The sequence below is a fragment of the Xiphophorus hellerii genome, chromosome 20 (assembly GCF_003331165.1).
Source record: "Xiphophorus hellerii strain 12219 chromosome 20, Xiphophorus_hellerii-4.1, whole genome shotgun sequence".
In the NCBI taxonomy this organism is placed as follows: Eukaryota; Metazoa; Chordata; class Actinopteri; order Cyprinodontiformes; family Poeciliidae; genus Xiphophorus; species Xiphophorus hellerii.
The window spans coordinates 30,086,855-30,108,248 of NC_045691.1; the positions used below are offsets into that span (position 1 = coordinate 30,086,855).

The following is a 21,394-nucleotide window of genomic DNA, read 5'->3' on the forward strand; positions in this document are numbered from 1 at the left end:
CGCGTACCAGCGCGTGCATACGTCATTGAGCCTTCATCAACGAAAGTCATGGAAACGACCGAATAACAACTGCAGGGACAGTAACAACGGGAGTTAATTCAAATGTTCAAAGACATTTAAACTCAGGTGATAATGGTTTTAAAGGTTGGTAACACTGCTGGGGGTCAAACCTAAAATCTCTTAGGACTGAGAAGAGACGACGCTTTTCAGGACAAATGAAATCTTTCAAGTAGTGAGAAATTTTAATCTTTTAGGACTAATATGATGCCATGGTGGACGAATTAAAATGTAGAGGAATTAAAACAACCCCGCGGAGTACAAATTAATATTTGGTTATGGCTTGGTCCAGTGACTTGGACCACCATAGATGTATTCTGAGGTTCTGGTGAGAACTGGTAAGGACTGAAGACAAGCCAAGCCAGCTCATAATTATAGGAAGAAACACTTCAATGTCGATTCACAATATCAATACCAAGTTTGTATCAGTTCAGATCAATACTAGCTTGATAAAATCAATACTTTAGTTGCAGATTCCATCTAGATTTTTTTTTCCAATTTTGTATTGAGTTGTAGTTTAGTTTCTCAACTATACCTCACAAACTATTTTGTTTTGATATAAATTTTCTGCACTTTATTTAGGAAAAACCCACCAATGGTATTAATTCATTTTGCAGATGCCTAAACACTTTGTCCAATTTCTGTCCTAAGTTTGTACAAAAATAACTCAAAAGGAAAAACCCACAAAAACACCTAAAGTATTGGTATCATTGACATCAGCGATATGGACCCTGTCGTTACTTGGCATCGGATCAATACCAAAATATGCAGAATCACTCGCCTATACTTAATGGACTGTAGTTTTGGATCCTTCTGGACTCCAAAATAAGTATCTTTATACATGAAATATGTTTTAGCAACAGCCATCCTATCTTATCATGGTTCATAAGGTATTGAAGGTCTCCAAAGAGCTGAAAAAAGACAGTCAAATTATTAGAAATGAGGACGATACAGGGTGCCTTGAAAATAGCTTTATTGTCCATAAGAAATAACAGTGAAAAGAGCTGGACATGTAACTACTTGCCTTCCATTTCTTACTTTCAATTCACGTTTTTAACTGTTGAAAATAATAATACTGAAAAAAATTTTTTTTTTTAAAAATCAGCTTTTATACATATCCTGCTGTTTTTTTTTTTTTGTGTTTTTTTTTCATGTTTCTGACTGGTAATGTGTATGGTACTGATTTGATGTTAAGTTGGGCTAATAAATGTTCTAACATTTAAGAGCAGTGATATTTACTTGTGCATTGTTTTGACAATTCTGGAAATTGAACGGTGAGTACAAGAGCCTCCACATAATGAAAAGACGAAACATCGTCTCAAGTTTTCCTTAAACTATAATTTAAAAATCAAAAGCAAAACAACAACAAAAAAAACCCCCAAAACAAAAACAGTTGATTTTCTTGACCGAAAGTCGAAATAAACCGAAGCCACAACTTGGGAGAACTACAGGTCCTTTCCCTTTTTTTTCCCCAACTCGCTCAGGATTGGTCAGACTGAAATAAGCGCACACACCGTTTAAATGAACAAACGTTGAACTTTAGAATATATCAAAAACCCAGCTATCCTTATGCAAAGGAAAACAGATTCTTTACAACATAGTCACAGTTTTAATAAAGAAAACCTAGCCAAAACATAAAAAATTAAAGCACTTATTTATATATATTGACACTTCACATATTCAAGCATTTCTCCTCCATGGAATTTAGTTATGGCTACAGCAGAACGTTCCTCAGTGACCAAGGAGGCCCGTACCTAAAGAGGGACACAAACACTGGTACGATTAACCATATCCGTCTATTAAACTCATAAGTTCACATGCTTTCCAGAACTTCAGACAAGTCTGTGAAGTAATTTCACTAAAGATGATGTCACTCCTGTGATAAAATAAAACCTGACATAAAATGAGTAAAAAAAAAAAAAAAAACCATACCTTTAAATCCCTCCTCCGGCATTCTGACTGTAAAACAAAGGAGACAACTCTATTTTAAAAAGTCAACGTGTTTCTATATATAGTGATGGTGTTAGCAGTCGAAGCATGTCGCAGACTTTGCGGCCTCAGTTTTGTGTTCTATGGATCGCGAGATGTGAACGAGTCAAACGTACAGAACAATATCAAGGACATCGGTTGTACGACAGGAAGTATGGAACCTTCACTATTTTTTATGATGTTTGTTTTTCAGTAAACTGTTTATTTGTAAAAAAAAAAATAATAATAATAATAATACAAAAATAAAGTACTAGACTTGCAAGTCCAGTTCTTTACTTGCAAGAACTATACAAACAAGCCTTGTATAAAAAAAGGCTTGTTTTAGTAATCAATTTTTCTATTGATTATTCTGATTAATTGGAAAAGAGAACTGGCACATTCTACAGATTTTTAATTGAACCACAGGCCTTCTTTTTATACCATACTAAAAATACATTAAAAGATGCAAGTGCACCAATATTTCTTCTTTTTTTTTTTTAAAATGAGAAAATAAAAATTGTATTTCCTAAAATGCAAAAACATAACATTCTTTTGGTGAATTTGAACCAAGTGAAGCTAAAACTGGGCTTCTTGTGGAGTTTTGGGTAAAACATGATTACAGACAAAGGTATTTTTAAAATATATCTTGTACAGTTTTGACTTAATTACTCCTCTGAATGTTTTTTCAGAAAATGGCATTTATTTGAGTTCGTAATTCCAGTTAACAATTAATCGATTACTTTATCAGTTTAAGATTACTTCCATTACCAATTCGTCACAATTAATCCGATTGATTGTTTCAGCCAAAAAAAAAAAAAGACAAAAGTTTGAGGCCATAAAGAAACATTTGTGTCACTGCCAAACTTTTTAGCATGAAATTACACACCTGTAGATCACATGAAGTCACTCACCTTGATAGGCATCATCCATGGCAGCATAATCTGTAACTGGTTCATCAGCCTGAGAAGAGCCAAAGGTGATAATGAAACATAGATTTGATAGTTGCTAACATTCCCGGTCGTGAAGTCATGAAGCAAATCAAACCTTTAAACAGATGATACATTCTGGGATAACGCCCAGGCTGCCTAAAGTGGCTGAGTCGTCCGTGAGACTTTTCCCGTCGATAGAGAGGTTCTGGTCGAATGGAGCCACAGAAAAGGCGTGCATAATCTACAGTCACACACAACATGGTAGAGTTAGCGGTGCAGAACAGGCCGACAGCACTGGATTGTGCGGTGGGCGGCCCTCACTTGGATTTTCAGCTCTTTTAGTGTCTGGTTTGCTGAAACGATGAGTGCCTTCTCTCCTCTGAGCTTCCTGTGGCGCGTGCTTCGTCTGATGCTCCCTGGTTTCATCGCGTTGGTGACTGCAGGAGCAGCCACCACAGCTGCGGTGCTGTCGCTCAACTTTAGCCGCTTCGCTGTGTCTTGGGCCTGAAGAAAAACATTTTTTGGATTTTTAGCTATCAACGGATAAATTCACAAAAAAAAAAAAAAACATTTTTTTTTGTACATGGTAAAAATGAATCTCTAGTTACATGGAAGAGAGGGAGATGAGGATCGGGACGATGTAAAACAGGGGCGTCGAACTCATTTTCATTTTTGGCCTACATCAAAACTCTGCATGTTCTTAAAGGGCCGGTTGTGCCAGAATATCATAAAAATATCAATAAATAGCTGTTCCTCCAGGATTTTGTGATTGTTTTAGTGTTTTTTTTGCAATCAAAATTGCAGATTTTGTGGTGCCAATTTAGAAATGTTTATGATATTTGCGCTAATGTATGATGTTAAATGGGAGTTTTTATTACTCACCATATCAGTCACAGACTACAACTTGACATCAAGTAAGGCTGAGGCAGCAGTCACTTACACTCAGTGTTTTTGACCAATTTTGAGAAAATTTGCAGTGAAATCAGAAAAAAATGTGGCGATTTGTTGATTCTGTGTGAATTTTGCAAGTTTGTGAAAAACTGGAAAGACTTATCAATGTAATTTGGAGTCTAGAGGGCCACATAAAGAGCTACAGTGGACCAGATTTGGCCCCCGGGCCTTGAGTTTGACACCTGTGATGTAAATCATTCAAGTATGTCACAGCAGTCCAGTTACCTGACTGAAGTCTGGGTCTTTCTCTCCGTCCACCTTTGGAAGCTCTTCCCTCTCCTCTTCTGCTTCAGAGCTGCACGCATTCAGCTCTGGGGCGCCGTCTTTAGCCATCTACGTAGAGGACAGTGTGATAAAGTCAAATGTCTGTACACTAAACCCCTTACAGAAGATAGTTGGTCCTTTTTAGAAGCGCATCGATAAAATCGGCCATGATTTCCTTCATTTCGGGATCGGCCAATACTTACATGAGAAACTGTTCTTATCTATTTCCACAACGATCTGAAAATCAGCCATTGTTCCCTTCTGCTCTGATGTCAGAGGCATGGCAGATCCGTCCACCAGAAACAGTCACCCCACTGACGCCAATTCAGTAAATTTGTCGTTATATTTAGCAACTTTTCAGAGAAAAATTAAATAGGCATAGATCAAAACGCAAACTGGCAAGTCAGGCTTCTTGAAGATCGGTGATCGGCCAGAAAACTGCAATCTGTGCAGCCCTAGTTCTTAATAAATTAATTGTGGTAGTTAAGGTTTAGTATGTTCTTCTGTGTGTGTGCTTCATACTGTTTTGTCTTCAATGACTTTGCGCACGTAGACAGTAGCCTGGGTGTACTCTCTCAAGTCCCTCTGCTGCTGGAACAGGAAACTTTCTCTGCATTCCCAGCACAGATCTAAATCCAGACACATTTGAATAAAAAAAATATGAAAGATCCACAAAACACAAATATGAGACATAAAACGCTTTAAAGCTGCACTACGTGACTTTTATAAAAGATGTTTTTTTTTACGTCTGTTAAAAATATCACTATGTTGTGACTCACTTTATTTGTAGTAGCTCCACTCCCGACCAAAAATAATCAATGAAAGCCAGGAGGAGGGTCTTAGCGCTGTCAATCACCCTCATGTACTCGCTGCTAAATGTGCTAATGGCAGAAAAACAATTAACAGTTACTGGAAAACTGTTTAGCCATTGGCATTGATGGCCATGCTAACTACCTTAGCATTCATGACAGGCTATGCTAGCTGCAGCGTAGCAGAGAGCAAGGGGGGGACATGAACCCGGAATGAGCAGCGCCACACAAGATTGTGATCGACAGCACTAAGACCCTCCTCCTGGTCCTGACTGGTTGAACAGTGACAATTTCAACAAATATGGATAAAGATACTTTTTATACTGCAGCTCTTAAGCCTAGTTAAATCCAAAAATGCTGCCTAAACTGGAAAGAGAAACATTAATGGAGTTGCCTCATGGCTCTGCCAGCTGGTTATGAAATTAGAAATAAATGCTACTATTTCAGATTTAAAAGATCATAAGTTTATCTTGGTTAAGGTGGTCTAAGTACTAAAAAGTAGTGGGCTTGTCACAATATTAACATTTAAAATGGTAATTAAAATACCATTTTCAAATCCACAGCAACAATTTTTATGAAGGCACAGGGTTCTTTCTAGTTAAGGTAAAAAAAAAAAAAAAGATTCATAACAATATAATACTATTTTAACCTCCTTAATTAGGGCAAAAGCGATTAAGAAACAATTCAGCCCTCGTTCAGAAAAATATCCAATTTAAAAATGTCACTTCCTTGATTGGCAAAACGGTAGACAGGATAACACTTGCTATAAAAGTCAAGAATCGTTTCTTGGACGTGGACGAAATCTTACCAGGCTGGGTGGTGTACTGCGTCATGGAGCTCTCCGTCTGTCTCACACAGTGGATTGCTATTGGCTTGTCAACAATGAAGAGTCTGCTGATCACTTCCCATTCGCTCGGGCCACAGCAGAGCTATACTGTGCAAAACAAACAGCACAATGTGAGAACGTTGCAGTTGACAGTAAAGGTTCCCCAACAGTTTATTATTAGTTTCCTAGTAAAAGGGAAAGCAACAGATTATTATTCTTATTATTATCCTGTATCAGCTCAGGCTGAGTCTAGGTTCACAAAGTCCTTCCTTTTGTTTCATGTAAGCCACTGCTGCAGGATGAGCCATCAACTGTTGATGTTTGAAATGTGAATAAAGACTGTGACTACTCAGTGAAATTAATCCTCTGGTTCCAGCAGAACCAGAACCAAACATGGAGAAGCAGCATTCAGCTTCTATGCACCACAAATCTGGAGGAAACTTATAGAAAACTGCAAAACTGCTGAAACACCTGAGTTCCTTTAAATCAAAGCTAAGAACCCACGTGTTTCAAGCTGCCTTTGATTAGCAGTAAACAGGACATTGGTCAACATATTTGATTTGTCTTGATGATGGCATTTGACGAAATATGTTTATTGCTTGCTTTTTATTATTGGCGACTAAACGACGTTTTATGTTTTATTAAGCACTTTGAACGGCCTTGTTGCTGAAATGTGTCATAGAAATGAACTTGAAGAGACTATCACAAGTTGCCATGGGGATAATTATGACCTAAACTAGGCAGTTAGTACTAATAAGTTAGTACTTCAGGGATCAACTAAGGAAAACCAAAATCACATTGCTGCTTGATTTCTGAAGTGAAATTAATTAACTAGAATACTTTAAAAAATGGATAAAAGTGCTAACCTCACTATAACAACAGGCTTATGGAGTTTTAATATTAAACCAAACATGTCATTGAAACTTAAGTTTGGCAAGTACGTTTACATGTGGATTATTCACTGTGCTGTTCTGTTAATAGCTTTATAGAACCTTAACATGTTTTATGAGTATTGTCTGAAATAGCGTAAAATGCAGTTGATCATCTGGAGTCGTTGCTCTTTCGTTCGTACTTTACATCCCACGACTCAAAGTTTGATTGATCCTTTTAAGAAGTACTCGGCAGTAGTTCTTCAGACCGTTTCAACAGAAAGCCCTTTTAAGCCTGTGAATCATCCAGGGCTTCTAAACAGTCTTCCATCAACATAAAACAGCAAAGAAGATCAATTAAACTTTCTCAGCATGATGTTGAGAAGCAGTGTTTCGCAAAAAAACTAAAAATTCTCGCATTTTATTTTGACAGAATTTCCAAACACATTCAGAAGACTATAGAGGCCGTTTTGGACCAGTGGTGTTATTTTTAAAGGTCTTTTAGTTGAAAACAGGCTACTTTCAGCTTTTTTACGCTCTTCGTTAGGTTGTAGATTATATTTCTCCCATTTCTATAGACATGACTGCTGCCCGACTTGATAATGAACTTTACTTAAAAAGGGACAATCTACAAATCAAACATAAATGTCTCTGTGGTAGTAATAATAAACTAATAATGATGCTAGTTGCACAATTGCAAAATTGGATTGTTTAAGTTTTTTAAGTATTATTTTTTTAAGCACTATTTCAGATTGTGCTTATGAAATGACCTTGTTATTGTCATGGCAATAAATCAAAACACTGAGATAAAATTTGAGCCCATTCCTGCCAGACACAATCTTAAAGCACATCGAGAGAAAGAAAACTTTGAATATCCAACAGAGAGCTGTGAGAAAGGTCATTTTAAGTTTGTTTTTTTACAGGAAACACATTCAAGATGTGACTGATCAGAACTCACTGCTGGGCCTCTCCATTGATTAGGGAGTCATAGGTGAACATGAAGCCGCCGTGAGGACAGAGAAGCAGCGAGTTGCCAACATTAGACACTGGAGAGGATTTAGTGGGTCTCCTAAAAAAAATGAAGAAAGTTCATTTGTTGCTGAGAAACTAGGGGAGAGTTAGCCACATCAGTAAGCAAAGAACAAGAACAAAGTTACCACAAGGTGAGCGGCCTACGAAAACATCCTAACAGTTACATTTATCTGAATAGTAGTTCATTTTTCACGGTTTAGACAAGATAAGACAGACATTTTCCTTTAATGATGAACAACACCTACCTGATAAACTTTCTCCACTCTTCCACAAAAAACAGAGGGACTATGTAAAGTTTATCTGTGCCCTGGAGGAACCAACCACAGATGCATCAGTGAGCCACATGAACTGGAAACGAAAGCCTTCGCAGCCGACGGCTCTGCGTTTTACCTGCGGCCATTTGGTCAGAACCGGCCGGTTTTTTTCATGGAACAGGTTCAGCAGCTGGTTCTTCTGCTCGAGAGCCATCATCTTACTGACCGCCTCGTTGTCCTTTTCCTCTTGCTCCAATGTCTGACAACACAGGCGCAAAAAAAAAGAAGGAAAAAACAAAAAGCTTTATAGCACTTCCAACTACTAAAGGAAGAAGATCTGGCGATATCGAAAAATCACAATGTTTCTCGTTGAGTTGACGGCACTAGCCAGTTGCGGACGTCATGACTGCTATGATGAAGTTGCAACAGCAGACGCCCTAACTACAAACTTTGATTGATAATATATACAGATATGGAATGTTTTTGTACAAAGGGTATATCATTTTAAAACCTACTAAAAGACTGATATTGTTGAATCCAAACCTGCAGAACTGATTGAGGGTGTACCTACTTTTTTACAATGACTGTGGTATCTAGTAAGTGCTAATATTTACCCCACAAAATCCCTCTTCAAAAATCCTAACTATCCTTTTCTCCAACCCAGTCAACATCGATTGAAAGACGCCATAAAATGAAGTACAATTCATATTGTACTCATACGCTAACCATCAAGTGTATAGAAAACTTAATAATTTGATCTGAATTTGCAATCTAACACCTGCAAAACTCTTGCAATAGGACGAGTTTGCCCTGTGAGTGAAAAGACCCTTCAAAGATAACTTCTATGAAAGAAATGCAGACAGTTGGCTCAGAAAAAAAAAATCCACAGATGGATGGATGCGGGAAGATGCAGACAGTGAAAGTCCCCCACCAGACACTGCCGACACGGCTCCTGCATGTGGGTGAACTCTGGGGCTCTGGGGAAGTATTCTCTCAGCTTCGTCCACACTTCAGTAGATACCAGCTTCCGCTCCGTCTCCAGGATACTCAGTGCTCCTGGCGCAGACGCAAAAACATTGTGGGGGAGAATAAATGATTGAAATGTCAGCTTCAAATATTTTGACAAAAAAAAAAAAAAGGGTTACTGATGGAAGGTAAACATTATTTTTGATGCCGGTGATGGGGGAAATACCATGAGTGCAAACAATGTCTTCATTGAAAGTCTTCATCTCATCTTCAGCTCCCGCTGTGCCCTCCATCCCAAACTCTAGGAAATAAAAACAGTAACAAAAAAATTCAAACAGTAGGCTGGGCTCACAAACAAACTCATGTTAGGCTGTAGGTTTCACCTACTGAGTAGGTAGAGACATTGATTTGTCTGTTTAGCTATTTTCTATCAGAAACTTTAATGGGAGACAGAAACATTTTACTTTAAGCTCCTATCTGAATATCTGCTGCTGATGTCACTTTGTTCCAGTTATGCAATTTCAAGTTATGATATATCTCTAATCTAAGCAGTAAAGATAAAATCAGTTAGAAAGCCTTAAAAATGCCCTTCATTACATTTGGCAGTAATGACACAAGCCCATCTAGGCAACACCACGAAGAAAAGCATTAACAGCACTTCACTTTTTCCACATCTTGCTATGCACGTTACAGCCTTACTACAAATTGTATTAAATTAATGTCTTTCCTCAAAATTATGCAAGTACCCCACTATGACAATATGGACATTTTTTAATGTTGTACAGTTGTACTAAAACTAGGAAACCAATAAATCACATTGCTGTATGTATTCACAACCTTTGCTTAACACTTTGGTGATCCATCTTTGGCGGCGGTTGCAGCCTCAAGTCACTTTGAAAACCACAGTGCTTCACTGTTAATAATATCATTTTAACTGTAAAAGATGCCCAGATTTAATAGGGGTTGAATAAAATTTAATGAATTTGTGTTTTTGAGAAGCCTCTAAAAATCTATATTTCAGTTATGTATTTTTTTCTATGAGTAAAGAAATGTTTTTTGTAAAACAAATGTCTTCGTTTTCAAATTCACACAACATTTTATCAGCATTATGCTGCCCAGTAACATATTCAGATTGTGTTTGACTTTGCTGATTCGCCAATGATGTTGCTTAACATCATCATTGGCGAAACAATGACACAAAGTCTTCAACTAATACAAAGTCAAACAAGGTACAAACCATAGAGGACGGGTTGCTCAACTGCTTCAAAAACTAAATGCAGCAAAGGTGTTGGTTAGCTTGACGTGTTCCGATTCTAGTTTGGCTAACAGACAACAGAGATGGTAGCAAGCATTAAAAGACCGGAGAAGCTTTCAGCCATGTCTTACTGTTGTTAGTGTGTGGTCCCTGGCCATTGGTCTGGCCGTTGCTGTGTTTGCTTTCCTGCTCATCTTCTTCCAGCTGTTCCATAGCCAACTGCCTCCAGCTGCGCAAAGACGGCTTACCCACCCAGTAGCCATCACTGCTAGAACACACGGGGATATACATTAACTAACTAAACTTAACTAAACTTTAAGTGTTACGTGGACTGTTTTGCTACCTGGTTGTGCGCTTTACTAGATTTGAAATTTCTTTGTAGTCTTCGTCTAGTTGTTTTTTTAGCCGCAGCACCCTGCATCGCTCGCTGACACAGTCTCTGCACAGAGAGGAACCTGAACCAACAGGCAAAATAAACTTAAACATGCAAATATTATTCTCAAAAGATAGACCAGATCCAATATGAATTGCTTTAAAAGGGCCAAAAAAAATACCAAGAATGTTAAAGCTGCTTGAATCGAGGCGAAAGATTAGATTATTTTCAGAACTTCTCTTACTTAAGTGACTTACTGCTACAAAAACCTGCCCAGCTGTCGAATTAGGCATTAAAAAACAGTCCAGGACTTTAGCTGAGACAAAACAATGTTTCACTAACCATCCAGTTTTGGCCCACCACCGTAGCGCTCATACAGGAGTTTTGCAGCTTCCAAAGAAACCCTCTTAATTTCTCCCATATTGTCTGGGTGGAGTTTTCCGTGGGAACAAAGAAAGATGGAGTTGTCAATTTCCTTGGTTGCAGTTGAATCGTCGAGCCACTTCTTCAGCCATTCCAGGGGGAGGAACTCATACAGTTCTTCTAAAGAGGGAAAACATAGAAACACATCAAGCACAAAGAGACTAATTCTGGAACTATGTTTAGTGGTAGCTTCATGTGCTACAAAGCAGCTTTTTGTCCCAGTTTCAGGATAACCTTAAATGATGTATGGAAGACAACAGATGACCTCTGGTGGTGAGGAGGCTGCATGAGCAAGTGCTTGGTGTAATATAAGGCATATTGCTGCTGCCTCTGAGGTGAATACAAGGCTGGATGATACGGCTGAAAAACTTATCAAAATATAAGCGTTTCATATCAGTCGATACCAATAATTGTCCATACCAATAGTTATTAATTAGTTTATTTGTTTTAAATATCTGAAATACTGGCAAACTGGTGGCGTGACCTTTCCCGTTTTATCCACAGTTTTTGCTCTACGCCGTTGTTTCTTTTTTTTCTCCTAAGAAGTTATGAGGCACAGTGGGGAAACCTGAAACTGCTGCTGCACAAGTTACTCAGCGGGTTGTTGCTAGGTGACAAAAGAGTGAGTGAGTTAGATGATACCACCAACCTAGCTGAGCTGGCTGTGAGAAATTGAGTGGCAATGGCCTTTCCTCTGCCTACATCTCCCAGAATCCTGTGCAGATTTTGGATTGGAGTTCAGTGAATGTTCTATATGTTGAATATTCTATAAGAAGTGTTATCTATTGATATTGATTACATAGTATATATTGTTATTGCTTTATTGCCCAGCCCTGGGTGAAGTTAAAATCTGAAGCGTAATAGAAGCACCAACATCTGCTGTCTACCGTTTAGACTGCATATGGCTTTCAAAAAGTCGTGACAGACCGGGAAATTGTGCCAATATCTTCTTTTTGGACAAGTCTCTGTTAGTTGGTTGTTGGAAGATATTGGAGCTGCTCTCCTCTCAGGTACTGTTTCAATTTTTTTTTTTTTTTTTAATTTCCAGACAAAACAAACACTGTATTGTTTCAATTTATATTTTTGACATGAAATAATTATGTTATTTGATTTTTTTATTTATTTTAACCAATCAAACTGATTAATATAAGTAATTAGACAGGTGGTCTGGCAGTGTCCCTAACATTTGGCAAAATCTTATATTTCTTTTATGGAAAAACATTTTCAGACACTCCATGGATCAGAGTTTTCATCCTTCTGGAAGGTGTCGAAACAATTTCCCTCCTTTGAGTTTTATTTGGTTTTGTTTATATATCACAAATTCATTGCAACTGTTGAAAAAAGAATGGACAAATATAAAAAAAGAAAGAAGTCAAAACGACATATTTACATATATTGGTAGGTAATTAAAGTACTATTTGTAGATTGTCCGGTTCACTGTCCTTGCCTAAGTACATAAACACTACTCACAAAACGTTAGGGATGGTTGGCTCACAATGAACTATAATCAGGTCAAGTAAATTAGACCTTGAAATGTTTAAATGCAACTCTGCAATTGTTCTGTGTTTCGGTATTTATTGCACTCTGGGAACACCTGCAGGAACATGGGTTCCTTTAAAGGACAGTCCTGCCTTCCTCCAGACCTGAAGATGAATACGACTAACTTTTCATATGGTAAGCGTTACCGTAAATTCACTATAATGCAAGAGATCTTTCCAGCCATCGCTGTCTACAATAACTCTTTGAAGACTTTGAATTAATGTGTTACAACAACATTTAATTTCCCTTTGGGATCAATAAAGTTTCTTCGAATTTGAATATGAGTGACACAAAATTACAGCACACTATTTGAATTTGGTAAAACACACAAATGAAAAGGTGTATTGGAGTAATGTCTTCCATGTGTTGACCTGACTTCCTCTTTGCTACACTGCTCACATCTTAGATTAATCCGAGTTGAGTCACAACCAGTGTGAATGCTTTCTGTGAAGTGGAGTTGTTAAGGAATGTTGTTACCAACCATCTTTTGCAGGTAAAAGGTCGTAGAGCTCTTTCACCTCTTCATGCTTGGCCCTGCCCTTATCCACACTCTGTTTTCTCATGTGGGCCATCTCCATGCACCACTCTTCAAACTTATGGTTATCTTGGTCAACCAACTTCTGAAGGAATGCTATTAGCAAAGATACAAAAAGGTAGCATTAGAAAATGGAAAAAAAGACACATAATTGAAACTTTTGCTGAAAGCAAAGTTAAAAAAAAAGAAAAATGAAAATCGGTTAACATTTTTGTTTTTTTAACATCCAGTCACCATAGGAAAATTAGCTACTCACAAGGGACCTCAACGTTTGTCCTTGAGGGATTTGAACTCTCGTCTTCCTGGACTTTATACACCAGCATGTAGGCGTTTCTAGAGCAGTGGTAGCCTTTGCTGCATTTTGGTTTCCGTGACTGCGTTTTGCCCGTCTCAGCTAAACGAAAAGAAAAATAAATAACGTCAAGTAAGAGTTTACGTCTCTCGACATGCACGCCACTGTTAATGCAGGCAGACGTTCACATATCCTTGTCAGATAACACGTGACAAAGAGTACTATGATTTTCAAGAACTGGGATACTCGCCTATGTCCTCTTCAATGCCAAGTTGCAGCTTCTTTCCCTCCATCTTTTCGATCTCTTCATCGTTGAATTTGTACCAGTCTCCAGTAAGAGCGTCCTTCACGTGAGCTATGTAGTGTCCCGAGTAGGCGCTGATTCCCCGGTGGATCAGCACTGCGCTCAACTCATAGACACATTTCTGGTCTGGGGGGAAACAACAGCAGCAGAGTCTGTCATACTTCAGGTGCATCAACTGAACAGATTTGTTGTGGAAGGATATTACTTCCTCAGAAAGTATTTCAAATCTGGCAGGCTATGAATGTACCTACATGAAGACCCTTTTGCACCTTTCATGACTGAATTTACAGAACTGTCTCACCCTTCCTGCTCAAATGCTAAATTCCACAATAAATTGATTGATGGACAGCTAAAATAAATGCTTCTCTGCTGTTTATAACCCATGTCCCATCTTTTATTTTTGCTCGGTTTAGTGCTCTTTTTTAGCTTTGACATAATGTGTACAGCCATTTCAGTTCTCTTGTCTTTGCACAATGCCTCTTAGTCATAAGCACACAGACATGCAGCATTCTCACTTCACAGTTGCCTAAAGAAAAATGGGAAACAAAAATGATTTTCTAAAAGGTTACATTTTCAAAAGAAAAATAAATCAATAAATATTTCATTACAAATGCCAAAAAGGTCAATTTGAGAAATGAGCAAAACCTAGGAATTTGAAAACAATGATCCAAGGTTGCTGGTGCTGGACATCTGAGGGAAGCTGTAGCTAAAAACCTTTACCAACTCTAATAAAAGCTAACAAAATACATCAAAACAAATCTGCATTTAAAATGGGGGAACGTGAAAAATCATGTGGCCCATTTCAATATCTGACAGCACAAACTTCATAAATACCTAGTTTGTGTTCCAAGAACGGTTCCATGTCCAGCTGCTCAGGAAAGTTGATGAAAGTGTTGAGCTTCTTCTTCAGACCCGTTTGTCTAAAGATGAAATCAAGCAAAAGTTCATCTGTTTCCTTTAAAAATGGATACATTTAATTATTTTCACATCTGGGTATCTCTAAAGAAGTCTGCCTTCTTCACATACACCATTTAAAAACCTGGTTTTTAAATCCAAAGCAGAGGCTGGCTGTGGGACTGAACTGAAGCCAGTGGAGCACACAGTCCAACATCAGGCTAGCAGTTCTTTTTTATTTTGCATGTGGTTCCAAAGTAAAAGCAAACTAAATGGCCTGAACTAATAAAGGACTTTATCAAGTCAAAGGACTCAAATGCTTTTACACTACATTCAGAAATTCACCCAAACACACTGATGGTGGTAAGCTAGCAAGTGAAACGTCTTGACAAAACAATAAAAATAAAAAACTTCCAAAGTCAGCATGTTTCACTCATTCATTTCCATGTTTCCTTCCAACTCTGTTACTGACCTATCAAAGACAAAGCGCATGAGCTGCAGGTTGAGGGTCGGAGGCAGGCTGTGGAGTCGGATCCTCCGGGTGGCGTTCTGTTTGCTCTGGCAGTTTTCACAGAAGTAGCGGTTCTCTCCATCCAGCTTCTCTTCCTACAAGGTCACAGGCAGAGGGATTAAAACCCAACTCCGGAGTTTTCCACCAGGCACACAAACGCTGACTTCAATGTCATACTATTTATTGGCGCATATCCAATTTGATATGCGCTGATGATTATTGCTTATTTTATAGCAAATTTTCTAAATACAAACATAATCTGTGCGACATGGCATATGCTGATATCTTTTGTGATGGGTGGCAGTAATGATATATATCACAATATTTTGGTAGAAAACTTACAATTGAAATGAGTAAAGCATATGCTAATTGAGTGGATATATATGTATATATACTTTATTCTGACCTGTACTAGACGTCAATTACTTAATTCATCTGTTCTTGAAAGTCTAGATCAAACTGAGAACAGAAATGAAGCCACCTTCAGGAACTCAGTGATGCACTCAGTGAGGTTTTTGTGGCCCTGAATATTCAGCTCCAGCTCATAGAACCGCGACGGCAAAGTAGATGACCTTCCACACTGATTACATCTGGAGACAAAGACAAAAACTTCGCATGATTCTTAATAAAGTCACAAAAGTCAAACAAGCATTTTGCCATGGAAATGCTACTACAGAAATGACTTCTATAATTCAGAACAAATGGGAATTTCCAAAGCAATGTCGTTTCGTACCTTTGTATATTTTGGCTGACTGTTGCTGCCTTCAGCTTTTTTCTTAGGAATAACATGAACCAAGTGCTCAAAACTAACAAATTGAACCAATTGTTTTTCTTTTTAATCCTGTTTTTTCACTAAAGGATGGGGAAAATAGACAAGATGAGAAGCTGCTTTCACTTAGACCATCACACAGGTATATAGCTAAAATAATTCACTAATATGACTGAAGATTTTGTCAGCTAGTGTGTTTAAATAGAATCAAGTTAGAATTAAAGAGGAAAGTTGTGGTGTTTAACCTCATCTGGGCCAAAACTATAATAACGTCATATGTATCCATTCATTGTATTTTCATGTTTTGCTGTACAAACATTTAAATATGGAGGAATTTTACAGTGTGGTTCTGACTGTGCAACAACAGAAATGTGACTTATTTTTAACTTACTACTATGTCTTTTTGACACCAGTAGATATGTTACTGGTGTTTATTGTGAGACATTTTCTCCTGTCTACTTGAGGAACTAGAGTGGAATCCTTCACTGAGATGCAGTGAGGCCATCCGAAGTCTTCTGATTTTGGAGACGTTATTAAATAAATCTCTCATTAATGTGGGAATTTAACAAATACAAATCATTTTGGTAATTCTAACTACCCTAAAACAAGAGAAGTTTGGTTTGATTTAACTTCAGAGAGTGAGAGAAAAAGGTGTATGTGTCTTTTTTATCTGGACCAAGTGCTTTGACTGTGACACTAACAAAGGAAATTAACAAAGGAAAAATATTTTTCACATCATGATGCAAAGTCAGCTAGAAGCTCACAGCAAGGGGTTCTACTGTTTTCCACCTAATGGGTCTTTTTAACAGATATTTTAAAATGTTTTCTATTGTGAGAGCGGGAACAATTCAAAAACCATCTGGGCTGAAGTTGGCAAACGACAAACACCAACTCACTCATCTTATTTTGGCATAGTGTGAAAATGGTCATTTCTTATAACAGTCATAAAACAGTGGCACATAGCAAATACAACTCATGGCCTCAGTTGCTTGAAATGCACAAACAAATCTTTTTTTATTATTATTATTTGAAGAACTAAAAACTAACTGGCCTTACATTGTAACATAGAAGAACTGTCCACAGAACTGCTGCTGGATGAGATTTTGCAAGTTGGGATTCTTCTCCTTAGACAATGTCTCCTCCAACAGAGACAAGAAAAGATTGGAAAACTCCTGGGCATCCTGGAAATAAAAGCAAAGACATTATTATAAGTAATCAAACTGATGTTTCCAAGCTGGGTGTCATGTCTGCTTAGTGATTCTGAAGTGTATCGGTAAACTAAATTGATCATGAAAATCCAGTCAACTTTTCTCTCCAGTGCTTGTCAGCCAGTAGTGCAATACCTGCGTTTCTTATCAAATTTTTAGTGAACACAGTGCAGAAAGCACTGCTGTAATTTATTACGTGTTGAAAGTAAATCAACTTTTGAAGTGTTCCAAGCATAAAGTAGTTTGGCATTTCTGAAATACACAGTTTGTGTACGACAGACCTGTTGCTGTCCCGTATCCAGACCCAGCGCTTTGACAAGCCCTGACGGGTCAATGTACTTCCTGTTGCTGTTTTGCAGGAGTGCAAAGAGGTACTGCAGATGCTCACATATGGACTGGGGCTCATAATCTGTGTGAGTTAAATAGAGAAAAGACAGTTAGTATAATCTGCCAATTCAGCTTATTTTCAACTCTATTTTTTTGAAATAAGAACATTAAAGAGAACATGCTCTGAATGCAGCTTTTAGATTTACCAGAATCAATGTTGTGTTCCTGCGCCCGCGAATTTTGGCACTGATAAAGGCTCTTACGAAGCTCCAGGTTATGGAACCACACTTGCAGGAACGTGTTGACGTAACATGTTGCACCGAGGTTGGTCAGGCCAACAAATATGTTCTGGAATGGGGCACAGAGACAGGAGAGTACAGAAAGGGTTAATTAGAGTATTTTCTAAAATGATTCCACCAGTGGCACAATCACACCCTATTAGAGAACAGCTGAGTAAATATCAACAAAGGGTGTGCAACTTTAAAAAAAGTACCTTTTCTCTGCGTTCTGAATTTGGGTCATCAATATTATGGAAAGTGTTTTCATCAATCTCACCGAGCCACACCTGTTCCCCAATACCAACAAGACAGTTGGGATTCCCTTTGCAATTCCTCCTACAAAGAAAAATAACCACCATTACCTTTCTTTAGTCGATTTTGCTGTAAAAAAAAAAAAGACTGATTCGCTCATAAGTGGAAACTGCAGTATAACTGTACTAAGATGTTCTTTAGATTCAATAATCTCAACAAACTTTGTAATGAACTTTACTGTGCCATCAGACGTCATACTTCAAGATCACACAAAGGCAAATTCTGTTCAGATTGTGAAAATAGAGCAAACAGTAACAAACAAAAAAGAATAAAGCTTTACTGAAACTGGGAGACATGAATCACAAAGATTCCGTGGAAAAGCGATGCGACAATAAAAACGCGCACACAGGTTGCAATCTAATCAAATATGCAGCGTTCCTGTATAAAGGTTCCCAAAAAACAACTGTTATGAGTTTGCAAAGAAATATGTGTAAAGAACATAAACCAAAACTTTGACACATCAATACGAAAAACATTAAGTCGAAGAGAGAAAGCGCTGCTTTTTTAAAGCGATACAAAACAGGCTCATTGAGATGTCCACTTTAAAATTAAGTTTGCTTCTCCACACACACGAATAGTTGAACATGTTCATACTGTACCTGCAGATTCCTCTTTTGCAGGCTGGGATATTGATCCGATATGCTAGCTCTATGTGTTCGTGCTTAATGTCTTCTGGTTTTACTGTTTCCACCCAAAGCCAAGCGGCTTTCTCCAGTTTCACTCGGGGTGCCATTATCTTAAGATAGAATTCCAATAGCAGAATCGGAAAAGTTTAAAAAGGCTAAACGAACAAACAAATAGAAAGAGAAACGATTTAAAAACACCCAAACTGTTCCCAGGATGCTAACACAGTCAGTTAGCTGAAGCTAAATTATAGCATGCAGCTCAATAAGAAGTCCTTCTATCAGTATGCTACTTATTTTTAGCCAACTAATACAGGCCAGTCTTTACTGTCACAACCAACTTACAGTTAACACACATGACATACATCATATCGCAACAATACAATAAACATTAAAATAAGATAACTACCAACAAATAGTTAAAGGAAGCGTCTCTGCTCAACACTAAACTCGTGAAGTTAGCTTGCTAGCTAAAACGTAGCTAGCCCGACTGTTTGTACTAGCAACAAGACCTTCAGTTTATCGCAGTCTGACGCAGATGTAAATAATTTATTGTGTTAAGGATACATATTATCGAACCTCTCATGCGTATAGCTGCTTCATCAGTGCATACATAATGGGATATTACATTTTATTTGCGGTTTATTTTAGATTTAGCGCCCTTGCGTCAGTTTATAAATAAATAATTCCTCCGCTCAAAATCAACGCGACGTCAACAAGTGACGCAGGCGACGTAGGATAAAGAAGGGAGCAGAAGTACACGCGTAAGACAATTTAACAAAACCTTAACTTACTTGTAAATTTGCTTAGATTTCCATTTCCATGTCAGTTTTAAAATAATACATACAACATTACCAGCAAAAAGAAATAAACAACAGCAGCAAATTCTAACGCCCTCCTATGCTTTGACTGTAGGGGGCGCAATTACTTCTGTAAACATCAATGGTCTTTATAGTTAAGCCAACTCAAACACAAGGTAAAACAAACAAGCAAACAAACCCATAGCCAAAATTTAGGTAAGTTTTAAACATTTTGTTGCATCTATATTTGCATCGTGAACTAGATTTCAAAAGCAATCAGCCATATTTGAGTGGCTGACGCTTATGCATCCCCAAATTAAAACACTGTAAAAAAGTTCAATATTTTTTGTCACTCAGAAAGTGACACTCATATATCATATAGATTCATTTCTCATAGAGTGAAAGATCGCAATCCGTAATTACTTGTAATTTTGATTATTATGACTTATTAAATGACTCAGAAAATTAGGACATTGTCAAAAAGTAAAGAAATGATAACTCATGGTATCACACCTTAATGGACAATCAAGTCGAAACACCTGCACAGGTTTCCTTGGTCTCTATTTTGGGGGTCATCGAGTGATCGAGTCTCTCTGTCCTGCAACCTTTGGATGTGTCCCTGCTCCGACACACCCGAGTCAAACGAATGGTTAATGACCTTTGCAAAAAGTTTAAATGTCATTTTCAGTCATTTTCTTGCTCTATCTTTTGTGTGCCTTGCTCCCGTTTCTTCATGTTGAAACCTAACCTGCATTCTGGTTATGATCCAGCAGCACGAGATGTAAATACGTGACATTTTCACAGATTTTGATCATGAGTGCTATTCGGGCCTGCGAATATTTAATAGCAGTTCTGACAACAAAGCAAACTTTAATAAATATAACCACATAAACAATTAATGAAAAAAAAACAACTTTTAAATATTTTATAAAATATAAAATAAATGTAATTTCTGGTGTTGAGTATTTGAGGAGACCTCATTTATTCCTGCCAAAGATGATTTTAAAAATCCCACTCATCATTATGATGAGATTTGATTGACAGTCCTAAGCATTCAGAATCTCCTTTCAGTGCGAACATATCTTGTTTCCCCGGGGAAAACCACTGGCCTATAGGAAATACTGTCAGTTTCGAAGAGAATCCCTCGAAGTGAAACATGTGTGAACCTGCGATAGCTGCAAACACACTCAGCGCTACTCCGTTAGTCTAGAACCGCGCAAAGTGCCTCGTTAAGCAGAGCTTGTTGTTGCAGAGATCCCATTGGTTGTGTGATAAAGTCAACAGGGTAGTTATGCTGACTCGCTGTGTCATAATCACACGGTGCGTTTTTGCCGAGCTGTTTTGCTTGGCCGCAGCTGTTCGGTCCTGAACAGCTTATGTGCGCATGTGAAGATCTACGTTCAGCAGATGATCGTAGAATAATAACCAGCGGATCCAAAAGAGCAACGACGACAGCAATCCAGTTTGCATGTAACGGTTTCACTGCAGGTGACCATTTCCCCGTTGAGGGACGGTAAATGTTATTTCTATTCTCTTCAAAAACACCAGGAAGAGAGACTTGGATATCTTCACGCTAACACAATAAATCATTTTTTAAAAATGTACCGAAGGATTATCATCATTATTCTGCCCTTTAGGCATATCCATGTGCTAGACTGGCCTAGTCAAAGTCAAAGTTGGGGGTGCATTGTAGAGAGTACTGAGGTAATCTTTCCCACCATCTCCGGTGCATGATAACATTTGTAATGGATTTATTCTGCACATATGAATATGTAACTCTTTTTCAGAGAGGATACGTCAGAGAGGCCATATTCCATCATAATACACATCACATAAATTTAAGTAAGTGTGATATTTGAATATGAAATGCATGCTAATTTGCATAATCCCTTTTTGTTTACACATACAACATGTCTCCAACATGTTGACAACATGTCTCCAAAATACCAAGCAAAGATGTAATATTTATTGGCAGAAAAAGAGAAATGGTCAAAATGATGAAAAAGATGCAAAGATGCAGCGCTTC

General features: G+C 37.9%; 1 protein-coding gene across 1 annotated transcript; it reads right to left on the reverse strand.

The window, feature by feature from the left end:
* Positions 1-1,013: 1,013 nt before the first annotated feature.
* Positions 1,014-19,464, reverse strand: usp48 (ubiquitin specific peptidase 48). The gene is given in 29 exon segments (XM_032548620.1): positions 1,014-1,811; positions 1,990-2,016; positions 2,937-2,985; positions 3,070-3,195; positions 3,276-3,458; positions 4,131-4,238; positions 4,692-4,798; positions 5,787-5,895; positions 5,897-5,912; positions 7,632-7,742; positions 7,951-8,012; positions 8,096-8,218; positions 8,891-9,015; positions 9,152-9,226; positions 10,312-10,448; positions 10,524-10,635; positions 10,896-11,096; positions 12,997-13,146; positions 13,307-13,444; positions 13,593-13,772; positions 14,481-14,566; positions 15,013-15,146; positions 15,533-15,641; positions 16,877-17,001; positions 17,310-17,437; positions 17,562-17,703; positions 17,849-17,969; positions 18,545-18,726; positions 19,363-19,464. Coding segments are annotated over 28 exon segments (3,141 nt in total). The 5' UTR covers positions 18,679-18,726; positions 19,363-19,464; the 3' UTR covers positions 1,014-1,788.
* Positions 19,465-21,394: the final 1,930 nt, after the last annotated feature.